This window comes from Balaenoptera ricei, chromosome 13, assembly GCF_028023285.1.
Source record: "Balaenoptera ricei isolate mBalRic1 chromosome 13, mBalRic1.hap2, whole genome shotgun sequence".
Taxonomy (NCBI): domain Eukaryota; kingdom Metazoa; phylum Chordata; class Mammalia; order Artiodactyla; family Balaenopteridae; genus Balaenoptera; species Balaenoptera ricei.
The window spans coordinates 41,401,656-41,426,085 of NC_082651.1; the positions used below are offsets into that span (position 1 = coordinate 41,401,656).

The 24,430-nt window shown below is 42.2% G+C and overlaps 1 protein-coding gene across 19 annotated transcripts in view; it reads right to left on the reverse strand.

Moving 5' to 3' along the window:
- DYSF (dysferlin) overlaps positions 1 to 24,430 on the reverse strand; it is a 231,105-nt gene that overhangs the window by 43,723 nt on the left and 162,952 nt on the right. For 6 of the 19 annotated variants that reach the window (XM_059943014.1, XM_059943011.1, XM_059943010.1 and 3 more), the window contains one exon: positions 21,142 to 21,204. The exons of the other annotated variants lie outside the window; for them this stretch is intronic. In XM_059943014.1, the coding sequence (XP_059798997.1) occupies positions 21,142 to 21,204 (63 nt within the window). The remainder of the gene's footprint in view (positions 1 to 21,141; positions 21,205 to 24,430) is intronic. 19 annotated transcript variants of the gene reach the window in all.

Consider the following 24,430-nt stretch of genomic DNA (forward strand, 5'->3'; position numbering starts at 1 on the left):
TTATTCACAATGGATGAGATTTACAACAGGTTAAAAACTGAATAATGAGAATTCTTTTTAATTAAAGGATCAAACCCCAAATGTTCACAGCAGTTACCTGTGAATGATAAGATTACAAATGTTTTGTTTATTCCTTTCATTTTTGGGTATCACTCAAAGTTTTCTAATTTTTCATTGTATGCATGTATTCCTTACATAATTTTAAAAATGAAATATTTTAAAAATAAAGAACAATAGGAGGATACTTCAAAACACACCACCAAGAAAATGAAAAGGTAATTCACTGAACAGGAGAAAATGTTTGCCCATGTGTATCTGATAAGGTGATTTGTAACCAGAATATATAGAGAACTCACACAATTCAATAATAAAAAGATGAATAACGCAATAAAAATGAGCCATGGATTAAAACAGACATTCCTTGAAAGAAGATACACAAATGGCCAATAAGCACATGAAAAGATGCTCAACAAGATGCTCAACATCATTAGCCATCAAGAAAATGCAAATCAAAACCACAATGAGAGAACATCTCACACCACTAGGATGGCTATAACCAAAAAGTCAGATAATAACAAGTGTTGGTAAAGATGTGGAGAAACTGAAACCCTCATCTACTTCTGGTGGAAATGTAACATGTTGCTTCGGAGAATAGCCTGGCAGTTCCTCAAAAGATTAAACAGAGAGTTACCACTTGACCCAGGAATTCTACATCTCATTATATATCCAAGAGAAATGAAAACTTAAGTCCACACAAAAACTTGTACATGAGTGTTCATAGCAGCATTATTCATAATAGCCCCAAAGTAGAAACAATCCAAATGTCCATCAATGGATAAAGAAAATGTGATGTACCCATACAATGGCACATTATTTGATAATAAAAAGCAATGATGCTGAATTGGGTGATTGGGATTGACATGTATACAGTGATGTGTATAAAACTGATGACTGATTAAAAAAAAAAAAAAAAAAAAGCAATGAAGGGGTTTCCCTGGTGGCGCAGTGGTTGAGAATCTGCCTGCCAATGCAGGGGACACGGGTTCGAGCCCTGGTCTGGGAAGATCCCACATGCCGCGGAGCAACTAGGCCCGTGAGCCACACCTACTGAGCCTGCATGTCTGGAGCCTGTGCTCTGCAACAAGAGAGGCCACGATAGTGAGAGGCTCGCGCACCACGATGAAGAGCGGCCCCCACTTGCCGCAACTAGAGAAAGCCCTCGCATGGAAACGAAGACCCAACACAGCCATAAATAAATAAATAAATAAATAAATTAAAAAAAAAAAAAAAAGCAATGAAGAACTGATACATGCTACAACTTGGATGAACCTTGGAAACATTATGCTAAATGAAAGAAGTTCATATGTGGTCACAAAAGATCACATTGCATGATTTCATTTATATGAAATGTCCAGAATAAGCAAACCCATAGAGACAAAAAATAGATTAGTGGTTGGGAGGAAATGGGGGACAACTGCTCTTGGGGTACAGGATTTCTTTTTGGAATGATGAAAATATTCTAAAGTTGATGACGGGTGATGGTTGCACAACTCTGTTAATAAACTAAATGCCACTGAATCGTATACTTTAAATAGGGGCTTGTATTTATGTGGATTATCGCAAAAAAAAGCTGTTAAAATAAAAAAGAACAGATGATAAAATACAAGCATATAACCTCTAACAGAAGAACAAAAGCAGAAATCTCAAGTATTTATTTTAAGGAAATTAAAGTTTTGTTTTTTTTTTTTTAAAGAACTAGCAATTGACCACCAAATAGGACTTAAGTCTTACCACACTCAACTTTGCCCGGAAACTCTCAGCTGTAATTTCCTCCCCCCTCCAAGTTCCAGGTGATTTCTATGGCTGGTTCTTCTTAAGCAGACACACTGGTGAGGAGCAGGGCTGGTGACTTTCCTAACCCCTGGTAACCCCAGCTAGCCGGCTGGCTGCTCAGTGATTTCAGTCCCCCTTTTCTCCCTGCATCCTGCAGGTAAGTCCTCTTCTAACCGTCCTCATTCTTGACAGAAATGATACATGCAGCAGAATCATAATTTACATCCTAGCTAGTTTATATTTGGCCTCTTTGCCCTTCCCCACTTCTAAATTCCCTTGGCCCTCTCTTGCTCCATTGTATTTCTGGCCAACCAAACCTAGGTTTAAACCCAGCTCTTCCCCATCACATCCAACGTGGCTGAAAAATAGCAAACCAGAGGCTGGTCTCACTCCAAGTTCATGTCACAGCCTCAAGTGGGTCCACTGCTGTCGTCCACTCCATCTCAACTCCCTGGTCCTCTGTTCACCCCCCGTCGGACACGAGCATTCCACACCTTCTCCTTTCCTCTCAGCCCTCTAACACCTCCTCCCTGTCGTCACTCTGGGCCAGTGACCCTGCTTCCTCTTTCTCTTAGAACAGAAGCAATCAGAAGAGACCCCACCCCCTGCAAGCCCACCAGCACCGGCACCACACCTGCCCTCCCTCTTGTTACAAAGGTGCTCTGCTTGCACCCCGACCCAAGGCCACCCCTGCACTCATGCCCTCTGACCCATTCAAGGACGTGATCCTCTTCCCCCTCTCCTGTGTCATCACGCTTCCCTCTCTACTGGATCATTCCCATCGGCGTTCAAACATGTGACACTAGTCCCCCATCATTTAAAAAGAAAACTCTCAAACAGCACTTTTGGCTCCCACCTACTTTCTTTTCTTCCTTTTACAAAAAAACGCCTAGAGTTGTCTACACTTGTCTCTAATTCTTGTCTTTCCATTCTCTCTGCTCCACCGCAAGTTGCCTGTCAAGGTCACCGAGGACTCAGGTCTCAAAAATCAACCAGCAGCAGTATTTGATAGAGGTAGTCACTTCCTGTCTTTGAAACATCCCTCTTGCCTTACAGAGCATCACGGCTGTGGTCCTCCCACCCTACTGGCCACGCCTTCTCAGTCTCTGTTGATTCCTCCTTGTCACCTGTGCTTTGATCATCTGAGTGGCCCATGGCTCCAGGCTCAGACCCCTTCTCCTCCCCATCCACTCTTACTCTCTTGGGGTTCCCCTCGAGTCTGATGTCTTTAAATAACATATACACTGAGGAACCCCACGTGGAGCTCTCTCCAACCTGCATGACTCCTCTGAACTCCAGCTGCCTGTTTAACATCTCCGACTAGACATCTAATAAGCTTCTCGAATGTGCCATCTCCAGAATCCAATTCCTACTCACACCTCCCACCCACCCACCTGCTCCTTCCACAGTCTTCCTCTTATAAGCAAGTGCAACTCCATCCTTCCAGATGCTCAAGTCAAAACCCCCGCAGTCACTTTGGACTCTTCCTCATGCCCCACATTCCATCCATCGGTGAATCCTGTTGGCACCACCTTCAGTACATACTCAGAATCAGACCGATTCTCCCCTATCACCACGGGCCTGGTCCCCATCGTCTGGATTGTTTTTTGGGTTTTGTTTTGGTTTTTTAACATCTTTATTGGAGTATAATTGCTCTACAATGGTGTGTTAGTTTCTGCTTTATAATAAAGTGAATCAGCCATACATATACGTATATCCCCATATCTCCTCCCTCTTGCGTCTCCCTCCCTCCCACCCTCCCTACCCCACCCCTCTAGGTGGTCACAAAGCACCGAGCTGATCTCCCTGTGCTATGCAGCTGCTTCCCACTAGCTATCAATTTTACATTTGGTAGTGTATATATGTCCATGCCACTCTCTCACTTTGTCCCAGCTTACCCTTCCCCCTCCCCGTGTCCTCAAGTCCATTCTCTACATCTGTGTCTTTATTCCTGTCCTGCCCCTAGGTTCTTCAGAACCACTTTTTTTTTTTTTTTTTTTTTAGATTCCATATGTATATGTTAGCATATGGTATTTGTTTTTCTCTTTCTGACTTACTTCACTCTGTATGACAGACTCTAGGTCCATCCACCTCACTACAAATAACTCAATTTCGTTTCATTTTATGGCTGAGTAATATTCCATTGTATATATGTGCCACATCTTCTTTATCCATTCATCTGTCAACAGACACTTAGGTTGCTTCCATGTCCTGGCTACTGTAAAAATAGAGCTGCAATGAACATTGTGGTACATGACTCTTTTTGAATTATGGTTTTCTCAGGGTATATGCCCAGTAGTGGGATTGCTGGATCGTAGGGTAGTTCTATTTTTAGTTTTTTAAGGAACCTCCATATTGTTCTCCATAGTGGCTGTATCAATTTACATTCCCACCAACAGTGCAAGAGGGTTCCCTTTTCTCCACACCCTCTCCAGCATTTATTGTTTGTAGATTTTTTGATGATGGCCATTCTGACTGGTGTGAGGTGATACCTCATTGTAGTTTTGATTTGCATTTCTCTAATGATTAGTGATGTTGAGCATCCTTTCATGTGCTTCTTGGCCATCTGTATGTCTTCTTTGGAGAAATGTCTATTTAGGTCTTCTGCCCATTTTTGGATTGGGTTGTTTGTTTTTTTGATATTGAGCTGCCTGAGCTGCTTTTAAATTTTGGAGATTAATCCTTTGTCAGTTGCTTCGTTTGCAAATATTTTCTCCCATTCTGAGCTGCACCAGTCTTCTAACTGGCCTCCCTGCCTTCACCCTTGTCCCCAAATCTATTCTCAATACGACAGCCACACACATCGGAACACATCGCCTCTCTGTGCAAATCCAATGATTTGCCAACTCACTTGGAATAAGGCCAAGGCCCTTACAACAACAGCAAGCTAAAGTCTCTCATGATCAGGCCCTCACACCTCCCCCACCTCACGTCCTTCCATTGCTTCCTCACTCACGCTGCTCCCGTCCCAGTGGCCCTCCCAGTCCGCGAACATCGAACATCGCCAGAGCCCTCATGCTCCTCCCATGGCAGGAAGTGTATTCCTCCCCTGGGTCACTTCATCACCTCCTTCAAGTCTTGACTAACTACGATCTGTTTTCCCCTCCTTATTCACCATATTTTAAATCACCATCACCCTCCCAGCAATTCTCATTCCCCCTTCCTTGCTTTTTCCCCCTAGCAATTATCACCATCAGACACTCCATATATTTCATTTAGGTACTTGTTTATTATGTCCCATGATGGCAGAGATCTTTATCTTTTTTAATGCTATACCTCCAATCCTTAGAACATTGCCTGGCACATATTTGGAGGCCAGTAAATATCTGACGGATATATGAATGCCTAGACAGCGGGGGGTGGGGAGGCAGGATCCTTGGCTTTTAAATTTCCTAAAGCAGATAATATGCCATTAAAAAAATAGGTTTAAGAGGATGTTCTTTCCAGCCCTTCCAGCCCTTCTCCCGCTATTTACAGAGGAGATGAAAGAGTAGAGTGGGAGAGGAAGCAAGAACCAGCGTCTGTGAGGGTTTCTGGTAAGGCATCCCCACACCCTCCGCCACAGGTTAGCCCCAAAGTGTACAAGGCATAGACCCCTCCGTAACCTTGGAGATCTGGTAAGCAGCAGCCATCCAGAAATTGCCAGAGAATTTGGGGCATATGGCACTTGACAGAAGATGACTGCATGGGAGTCATGGGAGAGAGAGCCTGAGGGAGTCCTTGTCATTTCCTGTAGACCCCGGAGTGTCACAAAGGAGCTGCCGAATGGTACCGTGCTCCCCAGAAAGGCTTGAAAGGTAGTCAAGAGAGAGAGCCGGGACACCTGAAAGGGCCTTCTGGTCGAGTTAATGAGATATAGTCTGTTTGGTCTGTGTGCCCAATAGATCCAGGGTGCGCACACACTAGTGACCAGGGGTCCCTTCCTGTGGAGGTCATGACCTTATGGAAGCCCAACCCAGAATTCAGCTGCCTCCCAGGCGTGAGGACAAGGAAGAAAAATCCAAAACTAACTAAAGCTTAAACCTAAATGGTTGAAGTTACCAGGACTTTTCTGCCAGGAAAAATGTGAGCTCAAAAGAGAGATTAAGTTGAATTACAGAAAAATAAAGTTATATTTTCAACACGCTCACAGATGTGACTTGAAAATATCATTCCTGCTATTTCACTAACCTGGCTTCTGATGGAGTTACTTCATGCCCACTTCTTCCTTCCCTTCCTCAAGAAGCCCAAGAATAAGTTAGCCCCCCATGAGAATGATCCCCACAGAAACAGGATGGTCCTCCCATGTCTTATCCCAGATGTGCCAAAGCCAAGCCACCCTCTGGTGTTAGTGGAATCCGATAATCCAAAGCTCCAAAAGGGAAATGGTCGTACACTCTCTAATTCCAAGTGTGCTCTTGACCTCATTTTGTAATAGCTAAGCATCTAGTCTTGGTACACAACAAAGAGGAGAAACAAATGCAAATGGCTTGATTGGTGAAGTGTCACCTCAGGCTTTAGCAAGAAGTCTGGCCATTAAAGCTTTATTTCCCCATGCCCAAGGTTCAAGGTCCCTCACCATTCAGCCAGCCAAGCAAGTAAGTCTGATCAAGGCACGGACTGGCGGCCTCTCCAATTTCAGCTAATAGCCAACATTCAGTTCCTGAGCAACCAGAGCCATGTAACAAAGACATGCTTCTCCAGGCTTGATCCAGTCTAATGGGCATCCTAATCCCTCCGAAGACCCAAATCAGCACGGCACATTCAGACCATTTAATCTCCCATTTTCATTCAGTAAGCCTGACGCATTTCATGAATATGGATGGCAAAATTGACAACAATCATTCCAAGCCTGACTTTCTGTGAAGTTAGGAAAGTTGGGGAAGGCATGGGGTATCGCTTGTGTTCTCTCCCCAGGATGACCACTTGAATCAAAGATAAAAGTTCATGGTCAAATTCCTTTATCACCAAGGTTACAATGTTGAACCTTGGAGTCACTATAGGGAACTATACACCCACCTCCATTTTTTAAAACTAATTTTAAGCAGGCCTTCATTGCCTACGTCAACCAGAAGGTAGCCATCCTAGACTGTGTTGAAAGTAATTTCTGTCTTAGCACAAATCAGCATCATCAAGATCGTAATATTAGAACCCAACACTGGGATTAGTGTAGGCTTCGAGTTGGTGTCTGTGAAGATATTTTGTGACCTATAAAGTTTACCATGATAAACGCTCTTGTTGATATTGTCAACATCACCAGTTTGACCCCCAATGCTGCTGCCCCATAGCTCAACATCTGCAGAACTGGAATAATGATGTGATGATTCTCTAGTTCTTTAATTAATGTCTTGAGATTTAAAAACTGAGTCTGTTTGCTCACACACACATCAATACAAACACAGGCATAACATATAAGTACTCACACCTCCATGTAAACCAGACAAACCCCTAGACGTGCAATGCCCCGACTCTGAACCTACCCCACCCCATGCATACTAAAAGTTTCATGCCCCCCCAAACCACACAGACTTACACCCACGGTCAGCTACCATGCTGATTCAGCAGAACTCTACACACTAATGACAAAAAAAAATCACTTAATTATCCCCACGAGTGGAACACTGGGCTTTCAGTCTTGTGTAGACACTCCCTGCAGTTCTGCCTCCATGTCTGTGGAAGGGATCACTACTCTGTTTACTCTGACTTCCAGCTGGACCAGCAGAGGTGGGAGGAAAAGGAAGACCTTTAACCAAAATGCTGAATTGCTTCCAAAAGGCCCCGTGAATCAGTGTGCCTGAAATCTGGCAAAGTCAAGCAGATGGCGAGCAGAGAAGGGTCAGGACCTGACAATTTGACTACTGGCCTGATCCAGATGGAGGGCCCAAGTGAGGTGGGGGACCTGTGGAAAATCTCTTCCAAACTCAGGAGCCTAAGGTATGTATGGGGGCCCTATGACTTGGTCCTCTGAGGACAGCATGACCCCATAACCCATGCAGAAAGTCCAAACGAATGGAATCTATCCAGCAGGGTGAATGAAAGAAGAGTGTTCAAACCTATGAAGAAAGCAATGAGACATCGCTCCTCAAAATCTGTGATGATTCCAGTAGGGCCTGAGCAAAAACTTGCCTTACCTTCGTTCTGCTTACGTAGACAGTTTTGCTTGACAGGAGTTTCAGCCATCTACTTAAGAGAAAAACTATTTTTGAAGGCCTTCCCAAGGCTGCAGAAGCATTCATCAAACTACAGACACTAATCTTAGCTATCTTAAATTCAATTTTAAAAGTATTTTGGGGGAGCCTACTATGTGCCAAAGTCAACCTACTTTCTAGTTACTGTGTGAGTTTTCATACACAAAGTCATATTACTTTTCAAATATTCTATATTTTGAACTTGCTGCTAATTCAGGCTGGTTTCCCAAGCCTCAGTAAACGTAAGAGAGGTGCTCACGTCACTGGGCAGGTTGATGAACCAAGTTCCAAGCACTGTTTTGACCCAGGCTGGGGAGCGGGAGGGGACAGGGATGATGATAGGACCATCAGGGGTAGGAAGGCATTAAATTAGACCTCAGAGAGAACTTCCTGTCCTGTAGATTTTCAAGGAAAGCCGAGAATTTCCCTCTGGGAAGAGATGAAGCTTCTTCCTCGGGGACCAGGGGAAAGACCTCTTGGGAAGAGGGGAGTACGGGGCGGAGGCAGGGAGGGCTGCTAGGTGGGGGCTGGGGCCTCTTCCTCTCTGATGAGGCCCTGGAGTTCGCCAGACAAGTCTCACCCTGGGCTGTCCCCCCTGCAGTGCGCATCGAGGGAGGAGGGGTGCACCCCCGAGGAGACCACAGGAATGCCAAGCAGGGGAAAGGCGCCCGGAGCCAAGGGCTCCGGCAACGAGGATCCAATATCGGCGGGTGACTCCAGCCCCCGTAACAGGAGAGACCGTAAAGTATGTGCTCTGCTTCCCAACCAGCAAACACAGCAAATAACCAATTACTCCAAATAGCTAACAGATTTCGGCTCTGATTTCCCTCCCCTTGCCTCCCCTGTGCCTTCACTTGTCATTGGATGGGCGATTTGTATTTGCTCTGAGAAAATGAGAGAAGGAATGACTCACAAAGGAAGGTCCAGATTACACACAGTGACAGGCATCAAACCTCCCTAATCAGAACTAATGGGAGTGGGGGGAGGCCAGGCTGCACTGGCAACACATCTGAACCAGAGATATTTTTAAAGAAGTAAAGTTTTGTTACTTTCAAGCGCATACAATAATTCCTGCTAAACCAATAGTGCCAAATACAAGTGCCAAATGTCCTTAGGAAACCTGCTTTAAGGAGAAGATAAGTACCTTCCTCGTTAGCAAATCTGATATGTACAAAAGTACAGGTAAAAACCATTCATGTTATTAAGGTGAAAACACTGCCCCTGAAACTCTCAAGGTCAGAGGTGCAAGCACGGTGCACTGAGACAAACTGCCTTGGGCACCTTCTGGAAATACTTCCTCACTTGGGAGACACACCCTGTCATTGATTCCTTTGCTCAGAAAACCTTTGCTTCCAAGTCTTTCGATAAATTGTTGTTGGTACCCATAAGCTGCAGTGAAGCATTCCCCCCAAAACTTGGAATTAAGAGAAATAGGGCTGCCCTCGGAGAATCAGACCATGAAATCAATGCAGAGGGGTTCAGAGCAAGGAGAGGCAAAATCATCTCAAAGGGAAAGGCAGCTTCTACACTGAGCCTTAACCGTAAGCGGGTAGATTGTACTAATACATCTAGAGAAAGACTATGTCAGGAAAAAAAGGAACTGATCAGTCCTGGAAATGTAAGAGAAGAGGAGTTAGAGTTGACTTTTCACACCAGCATCATCAGGGGCAGGATCCCGGGGTTAGGGACTAAAGCTGTCCCTTTCTTTGGAGATGGAGGTATCAGTCCGTTTTGGACAGCTGATACTCAATTTCAAATCCCAGAACTCCTCTCTCCTCATTCTGATTCTTCACTCATCTCCAGTCACAACTTGGCTTCCCAACTGCTGAGCCTATAGAGAGACCACAAGCTGGATCACTATCCAAGATCACATCCCCCAGGCAGAAGTATTTCTCACTGTAAACTCATACATTGGTAACCTTGGTTTAGAAACTTGAAAAATATGCATCTAGTCCTAAGAAAGTTGACCCATCAGGTGTCTGAGCTCACAAGGTTGAGGGTCAACACAGCCAAGACTGTAGAAACTTCCCTAGAGTAACACCCCTGTCTGGAGCCAGCTCTCCTTTATTTAAGAAACTCCTATATAGGGTTCCATAGGCAAGAACTGTGGCTCGGACCTAGCCAGCCAGCATCTGACTACCCCAACAAACACAGAAAACAAACTCTTCAGCCCAGTAGAAAAGCCTCTGATCCTGTTTTCCTTCTTAATTCTCCCACCCTACTGGATTCCTAACTGGCAAGATAAAATTACAACAACCTTAGACGGTTTCCTTTTTCCTTTTACCTGAGTTTGAGATTAGAAGGGGGCCTATGCACTAATGGAAGAGCCATTGGAGCTCCTGGTTCTTGACAAGCAAGGACTTCCCTCTGTAAGGACAGAAAGAAAAGATTAAGGTTCAAAAGAAGGGGGACAATATGAGGACTAAGATAAGTGTTCTGTTAAAGGGTTGAGTAAAAACAAAAGAAAACAAATGACCAATTTATGGTCACAGGAAGTCTCAAGAGGATCCCATAAACAAGAAGTTAGAGCATGTGGTCCTGCAGGAACTAGAATCTGCATGAAGACATCATGACTGTCAAATTGAAAACTATAACAAAGACACTGATTTCCAGCAAAATGGCAAACTAGAGGACCAGAGAAACCCTCCAAGTAAGAACACCTAAATTAATTAATAAGATACCTTTAAAATTCTTTTTAAATGCATGAGTGAGCTGATAGGAATGTAAAGAAGATCCTTGGAGGCAAATGAAAAAGCAAAAATCCAGAGAAATAAGGAGCCAAAATGCAAACTAACAGTGGGGCCCAAAAAGCCCAAGCCAAACATTTAGTTTTAAGTGAATCTGAGTTTGTAGTGTTTCCAGGCATCTGGTAAAAGTAAACATGTGTCCTCTCTGAAAGAATGTGACTTTCATCCAGGCCTCAAAGAACTCTCAGATAAAGTTCCAAGGAACACGAGTTCACAATCGAAAATAGTGAAACACATAAGAAACAAGGCACCATGAGTGAGAGTCAGCTAGAAACACCAACTGCAGATCAGACCTGTCAGGACAACAGAAAGCAGAATTAGCAGAAATAGGACTTTAAGAAAAAAACAGTTTAAAAAATAAAGGCATTAACAATATGGCAAAAGAACAAGACACTTTCAAAAATAAACAAGAAGATTTGGAAAAAAAGAGAACTTTTAGAGATAAAAGTATTAATACTTAGGACTAGAAACTCAATAGACAGGGTTACATAACCTTTAGAAATAAGACTTAGTGAACTAGAAGACATATCTTCAGAAATTAGCCAGTGTGTAACACAAAGAAACACGAAATATGAAAGAAAGTTGAACCGACATGGAGAATAGAGCAGGTCCATTGTAGATCTAATCAGGACTTTAGAAGGAAATGAGAATGGGGAATATGTAATATTTGAAGAGATAATGGTTGACCATCCAGAACTAATTAAAAGTAAAAAGGCAAAAAAGCAGTCCTCAGATTTAGGAAGACAACAGCACAATGGAAACCAGAAGATAGTGAGATTAGTGACATAGTATCTTCAAAGTGATGACTGGAAATAAGTGTCAGTGAAACTAGTATTTCTAAAATAAGAGTGAAATAAAAATATTTTCAAACAATAATTAAAAAGTGAGACACGCCTGCTGCCAAACACCTGGAAAGCCACCCCCCCACACACTGGGGCTGACCCTCACGCACCTGCCGGGCGATAGGAATGGCCAACATCAAAAAATCTACAAACAATAAATGCTGGAAAGGGTGTGGAGAAAAGGGAACCCTCCTACACTATTGGTGGGAATGTAAATTGATACAGCCACTATGGAGAACAGTATAGAGGTGCTCAAAAAACTAAAAACAGAATTACCATATGACCCAGCAATCCCACTACTGGGCATATACCCGGAGAAAACCACAATTCAAAAAGATACATGCACGCCAATGTTCACTGCAGCACTATTTACAACAGCCAGGATATGGAAGCAAAATATCCATCAACAGAGGAATGGATAAAGAAGATGTGGGAAAAAATTGGAAAAAAAATAAAGTGACGACATTGCCAACTGTTACACGATCTAAGAATGTCCAAACAATGGCAGCAAATGAGTAGCTGGAGAATAAGGGAATCATGGAGTGAAAAGAGTTTTGGACTAGGATTCGGGAGATTTGGGATTAAATATTACTTTATTTATTATCATTATGCCAATTTTAAATGAAGGAATAGAACCTCAGAAAGTTAACTAAGTCAACCAAAGATACCTAGCTTCTGAGTGGCAGGAATGAGATTGAAATGCAAAGCACTGAACAACTCAACTGACATTTCTCACTGCAGATATCCAACTGCCTTCTTGATATATCTTTTTGAAGTCTAACAGGCATCTTAAACTGGACTGGACAAAATAGAGCTTTGAATTTCTCTGCCTGCCCTCCTAATTCACTTCCCCACAGATTTTCCCAATCTCAATTATGGTATCATCCTATCCATCTAGTTGCTCAGGCTTCAAACTTAAGAACCATCCTTGATTTCTTCTAATTCATCTAATTCATCGGTAGGATCTACAAGTTCTATCTCTAAAACATATCCTGCCATTAATACTGTTCAACTATCATATTTTACCCCAACTATGGCAACAGCCTCTAAATTGGTTTTCTAGAAAAACAAATCTTCAAGTAGGGACATCAGGTGCTCCTGAGAACTCTTGCCTCCTTTATAGTCCATCCTGCATACAGAAGCCAAAGTGGACTTTCTAAAGTGTGATTCAGACCCTGCCATACTTCAGTTTAAAATCACCCAAAGCCTTCTCTTTATAACCAGAAAAAAAATCCACTGTCCTTGAAGTGCCCATGCACTCATTCCCCTGCTCCCCACTCTCCCCTTTGTTCCCTACTCCGAGCCACGTTGGCTTTTCTGCCTCTTAGACAGTCAGCTTCTTTCCATCTCAGGATTTTGACATCAGCTTTTCCTTATCCACATATCTGCCTCCTACTCATCATTCAAGTAACAATCAAAATGTAACGGCAAAGTGACTACCTTAGTTAAAGCAACCCCCTCACTCACTCTGAATGGCGTTTCCACATTTTATCTTCTTCTTAGTGCTATCACTTCTTGAAATCCCAAGAGATTAAAGCCTCATTGAAGACATAGACTCTATTTTACACACCTTAGTATTTCATGCCCAGAATGGTACCTGTGTATGTTTGGTGTTTAATAAATATTGTTTGATTGACTGAATTAATGGGTTATTTGCATCCTAAGGTAGCCTTTCAGAAATGGTGAACAAACTAGTGAAACAATAGAACATTCTCTTTCTAAATCCAGGCATATGGACATATTGCGAGTTTGGTTCCAGACCATCTCTATAAACCAAATATCATAATAAAGAGAGTCACATGAATTTTTCGGTCTCCAAATGCATATAAAAGTTATGTTTACACTATGTTGTAGTATATTAAGTGTGAAATAACATTATGTCTGAATAAACAATGTACATACCTTTAAAAAAAATGTGGTACATTTATACAATGGAATATTACTCAGCCATAAAAGGAATGAAATAGTGCCATTTGCAGAGATGTGGATAGACCTAGAGACTATCATACAGAGTGAAGTAAGTCAGAAAGAGAAAAACAAATATAATACCACTAGAAAAATGGTACATATGAACTTACTTGCAAAGCAGAACTAGAGACACAGATGTAGAGAACAAATTTATGGATATCAAAGGGGGAAGGGGGTGGTGGGATGAATTGGGAGATTGGGACTGACATATACACACTACTATATATAAAACAGACAACTAACGAGAACCTACTATATAGCACAGGGAACTCTACTCAAAGCTCTATGGTGACCTAAATGGGAAGGAAATCTAAAAAAGAGGGGACACATGTATATATATAACTGATTCACTTTGCTGTACAGCAGAAACTAACACAACGTTGTAAAGCAACTATACTGCAATAAAAAAAATTTTTTTAATAGAAAAAAAAAGTGAGAGTGTTTATAATGAATTGATCCCAATTACAGGAATTTCTATAGGCTCTACTTCAGGAATAAAGATGATCTCAGGAGGAGGAAGACCAGTCTACAAAACAAAACAGTCAACGTGGGCATAGTTAAAAGAAAAATCGATTACTTAAAAAATAATATTGCTTTAAAAGTATCATTTATAGAGGTAGAACTAAAATATTGAACAAAAGTTTGTAAATTGGTAAGTGACTGGAATTAAAGCATCCAAAGTTCCTTGTAATATTTTGGAGGAGGCTATAAATACCAATTAAATTTAGACTTTGCTAAATTGAATATACGTGCTAAAGTTTCTATACTAATCGCTGAAGGAATAGAAACAATGTATAGCTTTGAAACTGAAAAGGGAAGAAGGAATGAAAAGACAGGGTGGGAAAAAGAGGAAAAAAAGAAAAAGGCAGGACAGTAGAATAAAATGGCAGAAATAAATCCAAATATATCAGTAAGACACAATTAATATATTAGACTGTCCAACTCTCTAATTAAGAGCTTATGTCAGAATGTACTAAAAAAACCAGGATCCATCTATTTGCTGTTCATCAGAGACACCTAAAACATAAAATCACAGAAAAGTTGAAAGTAAAAAGAAAAAGATATACCAGGAAAACACCAAGCAAGAGAATATGGTATAGCTATGTTAACATGAGACAAAACAGACTTTAAGGCAAAACTCATTAGTAGAGATTTTAAAAGGCAAGGAGTGGGGGTTTACTACGTATCATTAAAAGATTCAATTCTCTAGGAAGATATAAGAAATCTACAGTTGTTTGTGCCTAAGAACACAGCCTCAAATATATAAAGGAAAAGTAGGCAGAAATAACAAGGAAGAACAAACATCACATCAAAGCAGGGTGTTTTAATATCTCAAAAACTGATAAACCACACAAAACAAAATCACAAGAAAATAGATTTGAATAACACAATTAACATGTCTGATCTAAATGGACATGCTATATATAAAACACATTGGGAGAATACACATTCTTTTCAAGCACACACAAGATCGTTACAAAAATTGACCCTGTACTAGGCCATAAAGCAAGTGTCAAGAAATATTGCACACAGACCACATTCTCTGAACCATAGTACTGTTAAGCTAGAAACCGATAAAAAGATAACTTAAAACATAAGTTAGGAATTCTAAAACATACTTTTAAACAATTCAGGTGTCAAAAAGAAATATGACAGAAATCAGAAAATACTCAGAACTAGAAAACAACAAAAATACCACTTACCAAAACCTGTGGGATGCATAAAGCAGTACTTCGAGGGAGTTCTATAGCCTTAAATGCTTACATTAGAAAAGAGGAAAGTTTGAAAATTGATGAACTAGGCATAGCACTTAAGAGGTTAAAAATATAACAAGCTCTCTAAAACTCGAAGGAAGAAGATAATAAAGAAAAGAACTAGAAACTAGAAAACAAGGAAACAACAGAGCTAAATCAACAGACATAAAAATTGGTTCTCTGAAAAGACTTTTACAGATCTGACAAATTTTGGCAAGAATAATAAAATATAACCTTAGGAATGAAAGGGGACATAAATAGAAGAAGAAAATTTTTTGAAACAGTAAGAGGTTATTATGAAAAACACTATGTCCATAATTTTTAGCAAGAAATGGATAAATTCCTAAAATATAAATCACCAAAAATGACTCATGTAGAAACAGAAAATCTCAAAGGTCCTATAAACATTTTTAAAATTTTTATCAGCAGTTTAAAATATCCCCAAGAAGAATGCTAAGTCTAGACAGTTTTACAAATGAATCTACCAAACCTTCAGGCAACAGATAATGTCAAGCTTTTATCATTTATTCAGAGACTAGAAAAAGAGCAAATATGCCCCAAGTCATTTTATAAGATTAATAATACCTAGATACCAAAACCTGAAAAGAACAGTATGAGAAAAAGAAACTCCAGGCCATTATCACTCATAAAGATTGATGCAAAAAAATTCCTAAAGTAAATATTTGCAAACTGAACCCAACAATGCAGAAAAAAGACAATGTAACATGACCAGGATAGATAGTTTCAGAACTGCAAAGTTGTTTCAGCATTTTTAAAAAATCTATTAATGTAATTCACCACATTAACAGATTAAAGGAGAAAAATCATATGATCACCTCAACAGATCCATAAAGAACACTGAATAAAATTTAACATCATTCATGATAAAAACTCCTAGCTAGCTAGTAATCACTCACCTGATAAATTTCATACTCAGTGGTGGAACATAAAAATATTCTATTTTATGGATAAAGAAGATATGGTACATATATACAATGGAATATTACTCAGCCATAAAAAGGAACAAAATTGGGTCATTTGTAGAGACATGGATGGACCTAGAGACTGTCATACAGAGTGAAGTAAGTCAGAAAGAGAAAAACAAATATTGTATATTAACACATATATGTGGAATCCAGAAAAATGGTACAGATGAACCGGTTTGCAGGGCAGAAATAGAGACACAGATGTAAAGAACAAACATGGACACCAAGGGAGGAAAGTGGTGGGGGGAGGGAGGTGGTGGTGGTGGGATGAATTGGGAGATTGGGATTGAAATATATACACTAATATGTATAAAATAGATAACTAATAAGAACCTGCTGTATAAAATAAATAAATAAATAAAATAAAATTCAAAAAAATATATTCCATTTTAAATTAGAGCAGATAAGAATACTCTCTATTATCAGTTACATGGAATATTAAACTTGTGGTCCTAGTCAGTGCAGTTGGGCAAGAAAAGGAAATAATAAAAAAGAAAAAGAAATTAAAAGTACACAGAAGAGGGCTTCCCTGGTGGCGCAGTGGTTGAGAATCTGCCTGCCAATGCCGGGGACACGGGTTCGAGCCCTGGTCTGGGAAGATCCCACATGCCGTGGAGTAACTAGGCCCGTGAGCCACAATTACTGAGCCTGCGCGTCTGGAGCCTGTGCTCCACAGCAAGAGAGGCCGTGATCGTGAGAGGCCCGCACACTGCGATGAAGAGTGGCCCCCGCTTGCCGCAACTAGAGAAAGCCCTCGCACAGAAATGAAGACCCAAAACAGCCAAAAATAAATAAATAAATGAAATTTAAAAAAAGAAAAGTACACAGAAGAATAAAAAAAATTTAAAGAGCTGGTTCTTTGGATGAAAAACAACCATAAAATCGATGAAATGCTATTAAGCCTAATGAAGTTAAAAAAAACAAACAAACAAAAAACATAAATTACAAAATTAGAAATGAGGATAAAAAACAGAACAGATACAGAAGGATTTTCTTTTACTATAGTAATATGTATACATCTATACTAATGTAATAAGCAATATCTGAAGACATCTAAGGCACTAAATTGATTGAAGAAGTAGAAAATGATCAAAGAATCCCCTTCCAAAAATGGTGCTGGGCCCAGTCTTACAAATGAGTACAGAGCAGATGCATCTTATACAATTGTATAAGGTATGCATTCCTGAAGATCTTCTAAAATTCAAAACTCATGTCATATAACACCATTTTCAAGAAAAGATGATGGGTATCCTGTTTACCAGCTAAATCATAAATACAATTCATTTGGCCACCACCTTTTAAATTACATGACTGTTAATCATTTTTTAAATGTAGATTGATTCACATTATTACACATTTTATACATAAAGCAAGACTATTAAAATGTTTTTTTTTTTAAAGTACCCCTTTTATTTATTTATTTATGGCTGTGTTGGGTCTTCGTTTCTATGCGAGGGCTTTCTCTAGTTGCGGCAAGTGGGGGCCACTCTTCATCGCGGTGCGCGGGCCTCTCACCATCACGGCCTCTCTTGTTGCGGAGCACAGGCTCCAGACGCGCAGGCTCAGCAATTGTGGCTCACGGGCCTAACCGCTCCGCGGCACGTGGGATCCTCCCAGACCAGGGCTCGAACCCGCGTCCCCCGCATTGGCAGGCAGACTCCCAACCACTGCGCCACCAGGGAAGCTCCTATTAAAATGTTTATATCACGTAATTTTCAACTTGCATAATTCATATTCATAAAGAATGGCTCTCATGTGTTTTCAAACCTTTAAACAATCATTCTCCTGCCACAGAGACTGTTCAAGAGCACAGGAAATGAGAGTACACTTCAAAAAATATTTTATAAAACTATTATAACCCTGATATCAAAACCTAACAAAGACAGCCTAAAAGTAATACTTATTAATAAAGATGCAAAAATCCCAGATAAATAATGACAAATCGAACTCGGTAATATATACTAGAAGTTCTCCTTACAAACTTCCCCTTAACCAGGATTAACAAACGCTACCCATTCTCTCTGCTAACGATCTAAGGTACAGAGCAGATGAAAGCCTGCAGCTAATCTAATTTATCCACTGCAGCTCCCAGCAGATGAGCTGTATGTTTACCGAGAGTTAATTGTTTGTTCCCAAATCTGCTTATGCCAGTTGTACTAATATGGTAATTAGATCAATAAGTAAATATTATAAAAATACATAAAATTTGAATTTAAAAAGAAAGGGCATTTTATCTATGAAAATGAACTTAATGCTGTTGATTTTTTTTTAATTATGAAAATTAAGTATGAGTGAGGTCACAAAAAGGTGAGGGGGATCTTATATGTTAAAAAAACTCCATGTTCATAGTCTTTTGCAGCTATCATTAAGAGCTCATCAAACTTTAATAAACCTAAAGGAAAAATCATAGCTAATGCATTATGAATGTGGTTTATACTGGAAAGACAACATGACACTCGAATAGCAGATCCAAATTCAAAGAGGCCTTGGCACATGTCAAATGATTGTCAAATGAAGATACATGGATATGATTAAAAAGAAATGTTCGTGGTACTTATATTTGACTTTTAATGAGTCCCTATTTAACCGACTTTAATTAGCCAACCAACTACCTATCTTGATTGACTGCATAAGAGGACTTCAATTGTAGTCAACTATAATACCATGACCAATTGACTGATTTGGGTTTACCCCAGGAATGCAGGACAATTATACATACATATATATGAGTGTGTGTGTATATATATATATATATATATATATGTGTGTGTGTGTGTGTGTGTGTGTGTGTGTGTGTGTGTGTGTATATATATATAAAACGGACAATGGGAAACAAAATGATCATCTTGATAAATGCCAAATGCCATCGGATAATATCGGTTGGCCATAAGATGTTAAGGGAAAACCCAAACGAACTTTCTGGCCAACCCAATATTAAACTCCCATATATAATTTTTAAGTTATTAATAAACTAATAATACAGGACACAACCTGACAAAATAAAGAATATCTATCTGAAACTACCAATCATTATCATAATGGAAAAATGACAGAGACCTTCTCATTAGAATCAGTAACTAAATAAGTTTGCTCGCTAGCAACTCCATTATCAAATGTCATTCTGGAAAAAGGAATAAGGTATAACTATTAGAAAATGACATGTTTATTATTGTTTGAAGAAGACAATCTTATCTACCTGAAAAACTCAACCGAATCAATTAACCACTGTCAGAAGTAATAAAGGCACTTAACAAAGAGTCTGTTTCAAAGTAAGTATACAAAAATATTGTTTTTCTATATTCTAGCAATAGCCAGTTATACAAAGTCATAAGAAAAAAAAAGATATTCCATTCAGATAGCAACAAAGACTATAAAATGCCTAGGAATAAACTTAACAAGAAATGGACTAGACCTATTTAAAGTAAACTAAAAATAACTCCTCTAAGGGACAAAAAATAAGACAATAGTGGAAATTAAGAAATTAAATGTCCAATGATAGGGGAATAGTTTATGGATGTCCATAAAACAGAATGACCTGCAACCATTTTTTAAGGAATATAAAGATATGGAAAAACATTCATAATACATTTTAAGTACAAGAAAATGCAGATATTTTTTAAAAGTACAATATGATCGGGCTTCCCTGGTGGCGCAGTGGTTGAGAATCTGCCTGCCAGTGCAGGGGACACGGGTTCGAGCCCTGGTCTGGGAAGATCCCACATGCCGCGGAGCAACTGGGCCCGTGAGCCACAACTGCTGAGCCTGCGCGTCTGGAGCCCGTGCTCCGCAACAAAAGAGGCCGCGACGGTGAGAGGCCCGCGCACCGCGATGAAGAGTGGCCCCCCGCTCGCCGCAACTGGAGAAGAGCCCTCGCACAGAAAACGAAGACCCAACACGGTCATAAAAAAATAAATAAATAAATAAAAGAACGTGAATTTCTTTAAAAGAAAAAAAAGTACAATATGATCTTGATTTTGTAAATAAATAAATAAATAAAAGTATGTACACGTGCATAAGAGATATCTAAACATGTAGGCACATCGAAGTCTTAACAGTGCTTATCTCCAACTGGTAGGAACACAGGTGGTTTTAACTTTCTGCCTTACACTTTTTTGTGTTTTCTATATTTTCTGCAATGGATAAATCAGAAAACATTTGAAATGTAGAGTGCCTCTGTCTGGAAGCCATAAAACACCCAACACAGCAATGCCTCCTCTTGGCACCATGAATGGGGTTTAACTTTCAGCAAGTCCTATCTCTTATGTCCCCCCTACAAGTCTGGGGCTCCCCTTGACTTCATGAGTGCACGTTGAAGGACCCTCGACCCGTAAAGATAATACCTAAGGAATCAGCCCAGGAGGACAGAAGCATCCCTCCTGGAAACTGCAGGAGTGAACTGTGGGCCCCAGCAGAGCTCTCAGAATCTGCTGGGGACAGCCAGGGTGCCGCAGTCACACACCTTTCATGCCTCTGGGGAGAGTAGAGAAAAATCAATCTGCCTTTGCCCACAGAGGCCTCTTGTGTCCCACGTCCCAGCGGTCAGGGTCTAGAGACTTCCCTGTTTCCACTGGCCCATGCTACCCCATACAGGGAAACAAGATTAAGGTAAATCCCAGGATGCACCAAGAGATAATTCAGGGATGTCTGTTTCTGCAAATCTTCCCTCAGCTTTCTCCCTACCCCTCCATCACCACACAGGACAGGTAACTGTTTTCTGCCAGGGCTCAGAAAACTCCTTCCTTCCCCTCCCATCCCCACCTCCTCTGTTCCCTTCCTAACTCCTTACCCCCACTCAGCCCCCCCGGGAAAATCAAGGTGCCCACAAAGAGGTAAACAATACATACATGATGACTGGATGGAGAAGATGCCATGTTAGTGGGGGTGAAGCCCGACAGACCGTCTGCAAGCTACAAATTAAACACGCTGGTTAGCAACAGGATTAGAGAAACCACTTCAGGGAAGACTGCACGGTCCCGAGGAAGTAGAGCTCTCCAACCAGGCACCCTGTGCTCTCTCTCCAGGGAGGCTGCAAAAGTTGTGGGAGAAACGTGTGCTTTGGAGCTGGACAAGTGTGGCTCCAAATCCTGGCCCCATTGCTTTACCAGCTACGTGACCTTGGACAAGCCCCCTGACCTCTCTGAGTCAGCATCTCCATCTGGAGAATGGGAACAAAGCCGTTGTGTTGTCACAGAGCTGCAGCGAGTATGGACGAGGTGAAGGCTATGCACATCTAGGACAAGGTGAGGCACGTGGGAGGGGCTCAGCCAATACCTGTCTCGTGCCCGCTTTCTCACTGCCCTTGGCACCACTGACTCCGTGCCACTCTCACATGCCCTCCCTGCCTTTCAAACTTCCTGACCTCAGACGTACTCCAAGCTCCCCATCATCCCTGGTGGTTTCTTCTAACAGCTGAGCCACACCAACCCCTGCTTGGGGACTATTCCTAAACCAATGCAGGTTTCTGAGTCTTCTGTCCTCAAGGACAAAACCCAGGGCATCATATGGCTTCCCCAAAACCAGGGGGGCTTTAAGAGTCTCATAAACACACCACCCCTATACTACAGAAACCTTGCTGCACTCTTTTCTGGCATCAGATCCCTGCCTGCAATCTCCTAGTGCGGTGAATCCATACTTTATAGGCTGCAGGGTCCAGGAGGGCCTTGGTGGGGGTCAGGACTGAAGGCAGGGTGACTTTTTCAGGGGCCACTACAATAGTCCCAGAGGAGGTGATGGAGCTGTGGGTGGACGAGTACCCGTCTAGGTGGATGAGGCCAGGAGATGCCCTCTAGGCAGAGGAGACAGCAAGTGTGAAGGGTAGAGGAATAAAGCAGCACTGCCAGTTCAAGAGAGAGCAAACGGTCCAGGAAGGCAGGCTTGGGGGATATGGCTGGAGGGATGAGGAGACCAGCTGGGACCCAGGGCTGCCAGGGTGGGACCCTCTCTTCCTTTGAGTCTGGGGCAGGGGGCTCTGGGAGACTCCCCAGGAGGCCGAGCCCCTGGAATCGACCAGATGAACTCCACGTGAAGCCCCCAGCTGCCCAGAGACTGGCCCAGCCAGGCAGTAGCTCTGCCCCTCTGGTTCTCATCCTGAACCTCACAGAAGCCTTATTGTTATTTTTAATACAGTTCGTTTTTAGAAAGGTGAGAGGGAAACCGGCAGTTCACCAGTGCAAGAGGGAGAAAAAATAAAGCTAAACATAGTGCTCCAAAGGTCTGGGCCAGCTTCCGAAATTACATGTTCCCCTTTGGGATTCGGACATAATTTGCCGCTCCGGTTCTGGGAGCACGTTCCCACCTTCACGGCGTCCCAGAGACTAAAACCGGAGCAGGTGGCTCAAAATTAGCCCGAGCTGGGAGCCGGGGAGCAGCCGGCCCAGCACCCCACCCCACCGCACGGGTGTGGGGAGCAGGCCTCCTGATGCCTCCTGCACGCTAGCCTGGGGTTCCCCTACAGCCTCCCAGGCCCATCAGACACACACACACACACACACACACACACACACACACACTCAGTACACCATCAAACACATGCCATCAACACACATGCTGTCAACACACACACACACTCAGTACACCATCAAACACATGCCATCAACACACACGCTGTCAACACACACGCACACACACACACTCAGTACACCATCAAACACATGCAATCAACACACATGTTGTCAACACACACACACTCAGTACACCATCAAACACATGCCATCAACACACATGCTGTCAACACACACGCACACACACTCGGTACACCATCAAACACATGCCATCAACACACATGCTGTCAACACACACACACACTCAGTACACCATCAAACATGCAATCAACACACATGTTGTCAACACACACACACTCAGTACACCATCAAACACATGCCATCAACACACATGCTGTCAACACACACACACAGTACACCATCAAACACATGCAATCAACACACATGCTGTCAACACACACACACAGTACACCATCAAACACATGCAATCAACACACATGCTGTCAACACACACACACACACACACACACACACACACACACACACCTCCCACCACCAAGCCTTTGCCCCAGCTCCTCTGCCCACCAGGAAAGGCCTCCTCTCCCCTCTGCTGTTCTAACCCCTCTCACCAGCCCCCTCAGAGAAGCTTTCCTGATGACTTAGCCCACGCTGACCTTGTAGGGCCCAGAGTCCAAGATCTTGGTGTCCCTGCTAATCAAGCATTCATCGCTTTGCTATCACTCTGTTCATCTCATCTGGATCTTCCACACAGCCCTCCTCTCTCTGTCAGCCAGAGGGGAGACTTCCGAGAGCGCTCTTCCTCTTTATCCCTCCTCAACACACACATGTTCCCCACCCCACGGCCTGAGGACTTCAAGAGGAGACTCCTACCCAGGGTGATCTCCCAGAATGATAGGCAAGCATCACCCTTGACCTGAAGGGTGGGTGCCTGAAGGTAGGTGATGTGTGGGATGGGCAGGGGGTGTCACCTCTACATGAGCCTCAAGACCCTCTAGGAAATGGTGGGAAGCCCACTCTGGGTGGCTTCCTGCACTGCTTCTCTTCCCATTTTCATCATCAGAACACCAAGAACTAGCAGACTAGTCGACAAAGACCCCAAGTTTGTTTGAAACGTAAAAGTAGAGCCTGATTTATACTCAGAGGCAGAATCAGAGACAGAGAGAGCAGCCTTGGGGGGAAGGGAAGGACAGAGGAGGCCACGTTGGGAGCAGTTCATTCACAGCGTGTTCCTGGTTGGAGGCAACACCTATCTGTTCATTATTTTTCTGTATTTTCCAAACTTTATATAATGGACATATATTTATAATCAGAGAAAAATGAATATATCCTTTATCTCAAGCAGAGCACTACACGGAAGGAAACACCTCTGTGCCCCTCTCTGAGGACACCCCCAGCCTGCCCTCAGCAGGTTAGGTGTCAAGGCCACGATGCTTGCAGCAGCACCACTACGCTTGCACACACATCTGCTCCCAGCCCCCCACCCCACCTCTCACGCACACTCATGTGCACACACACCGCACACACCCACACTACCCCCATCCCCAGACTACGGCACTAAAATCTACACGAAGACAGCCACACAGACCAAGAATACACTGTGGGGTTGCCATGT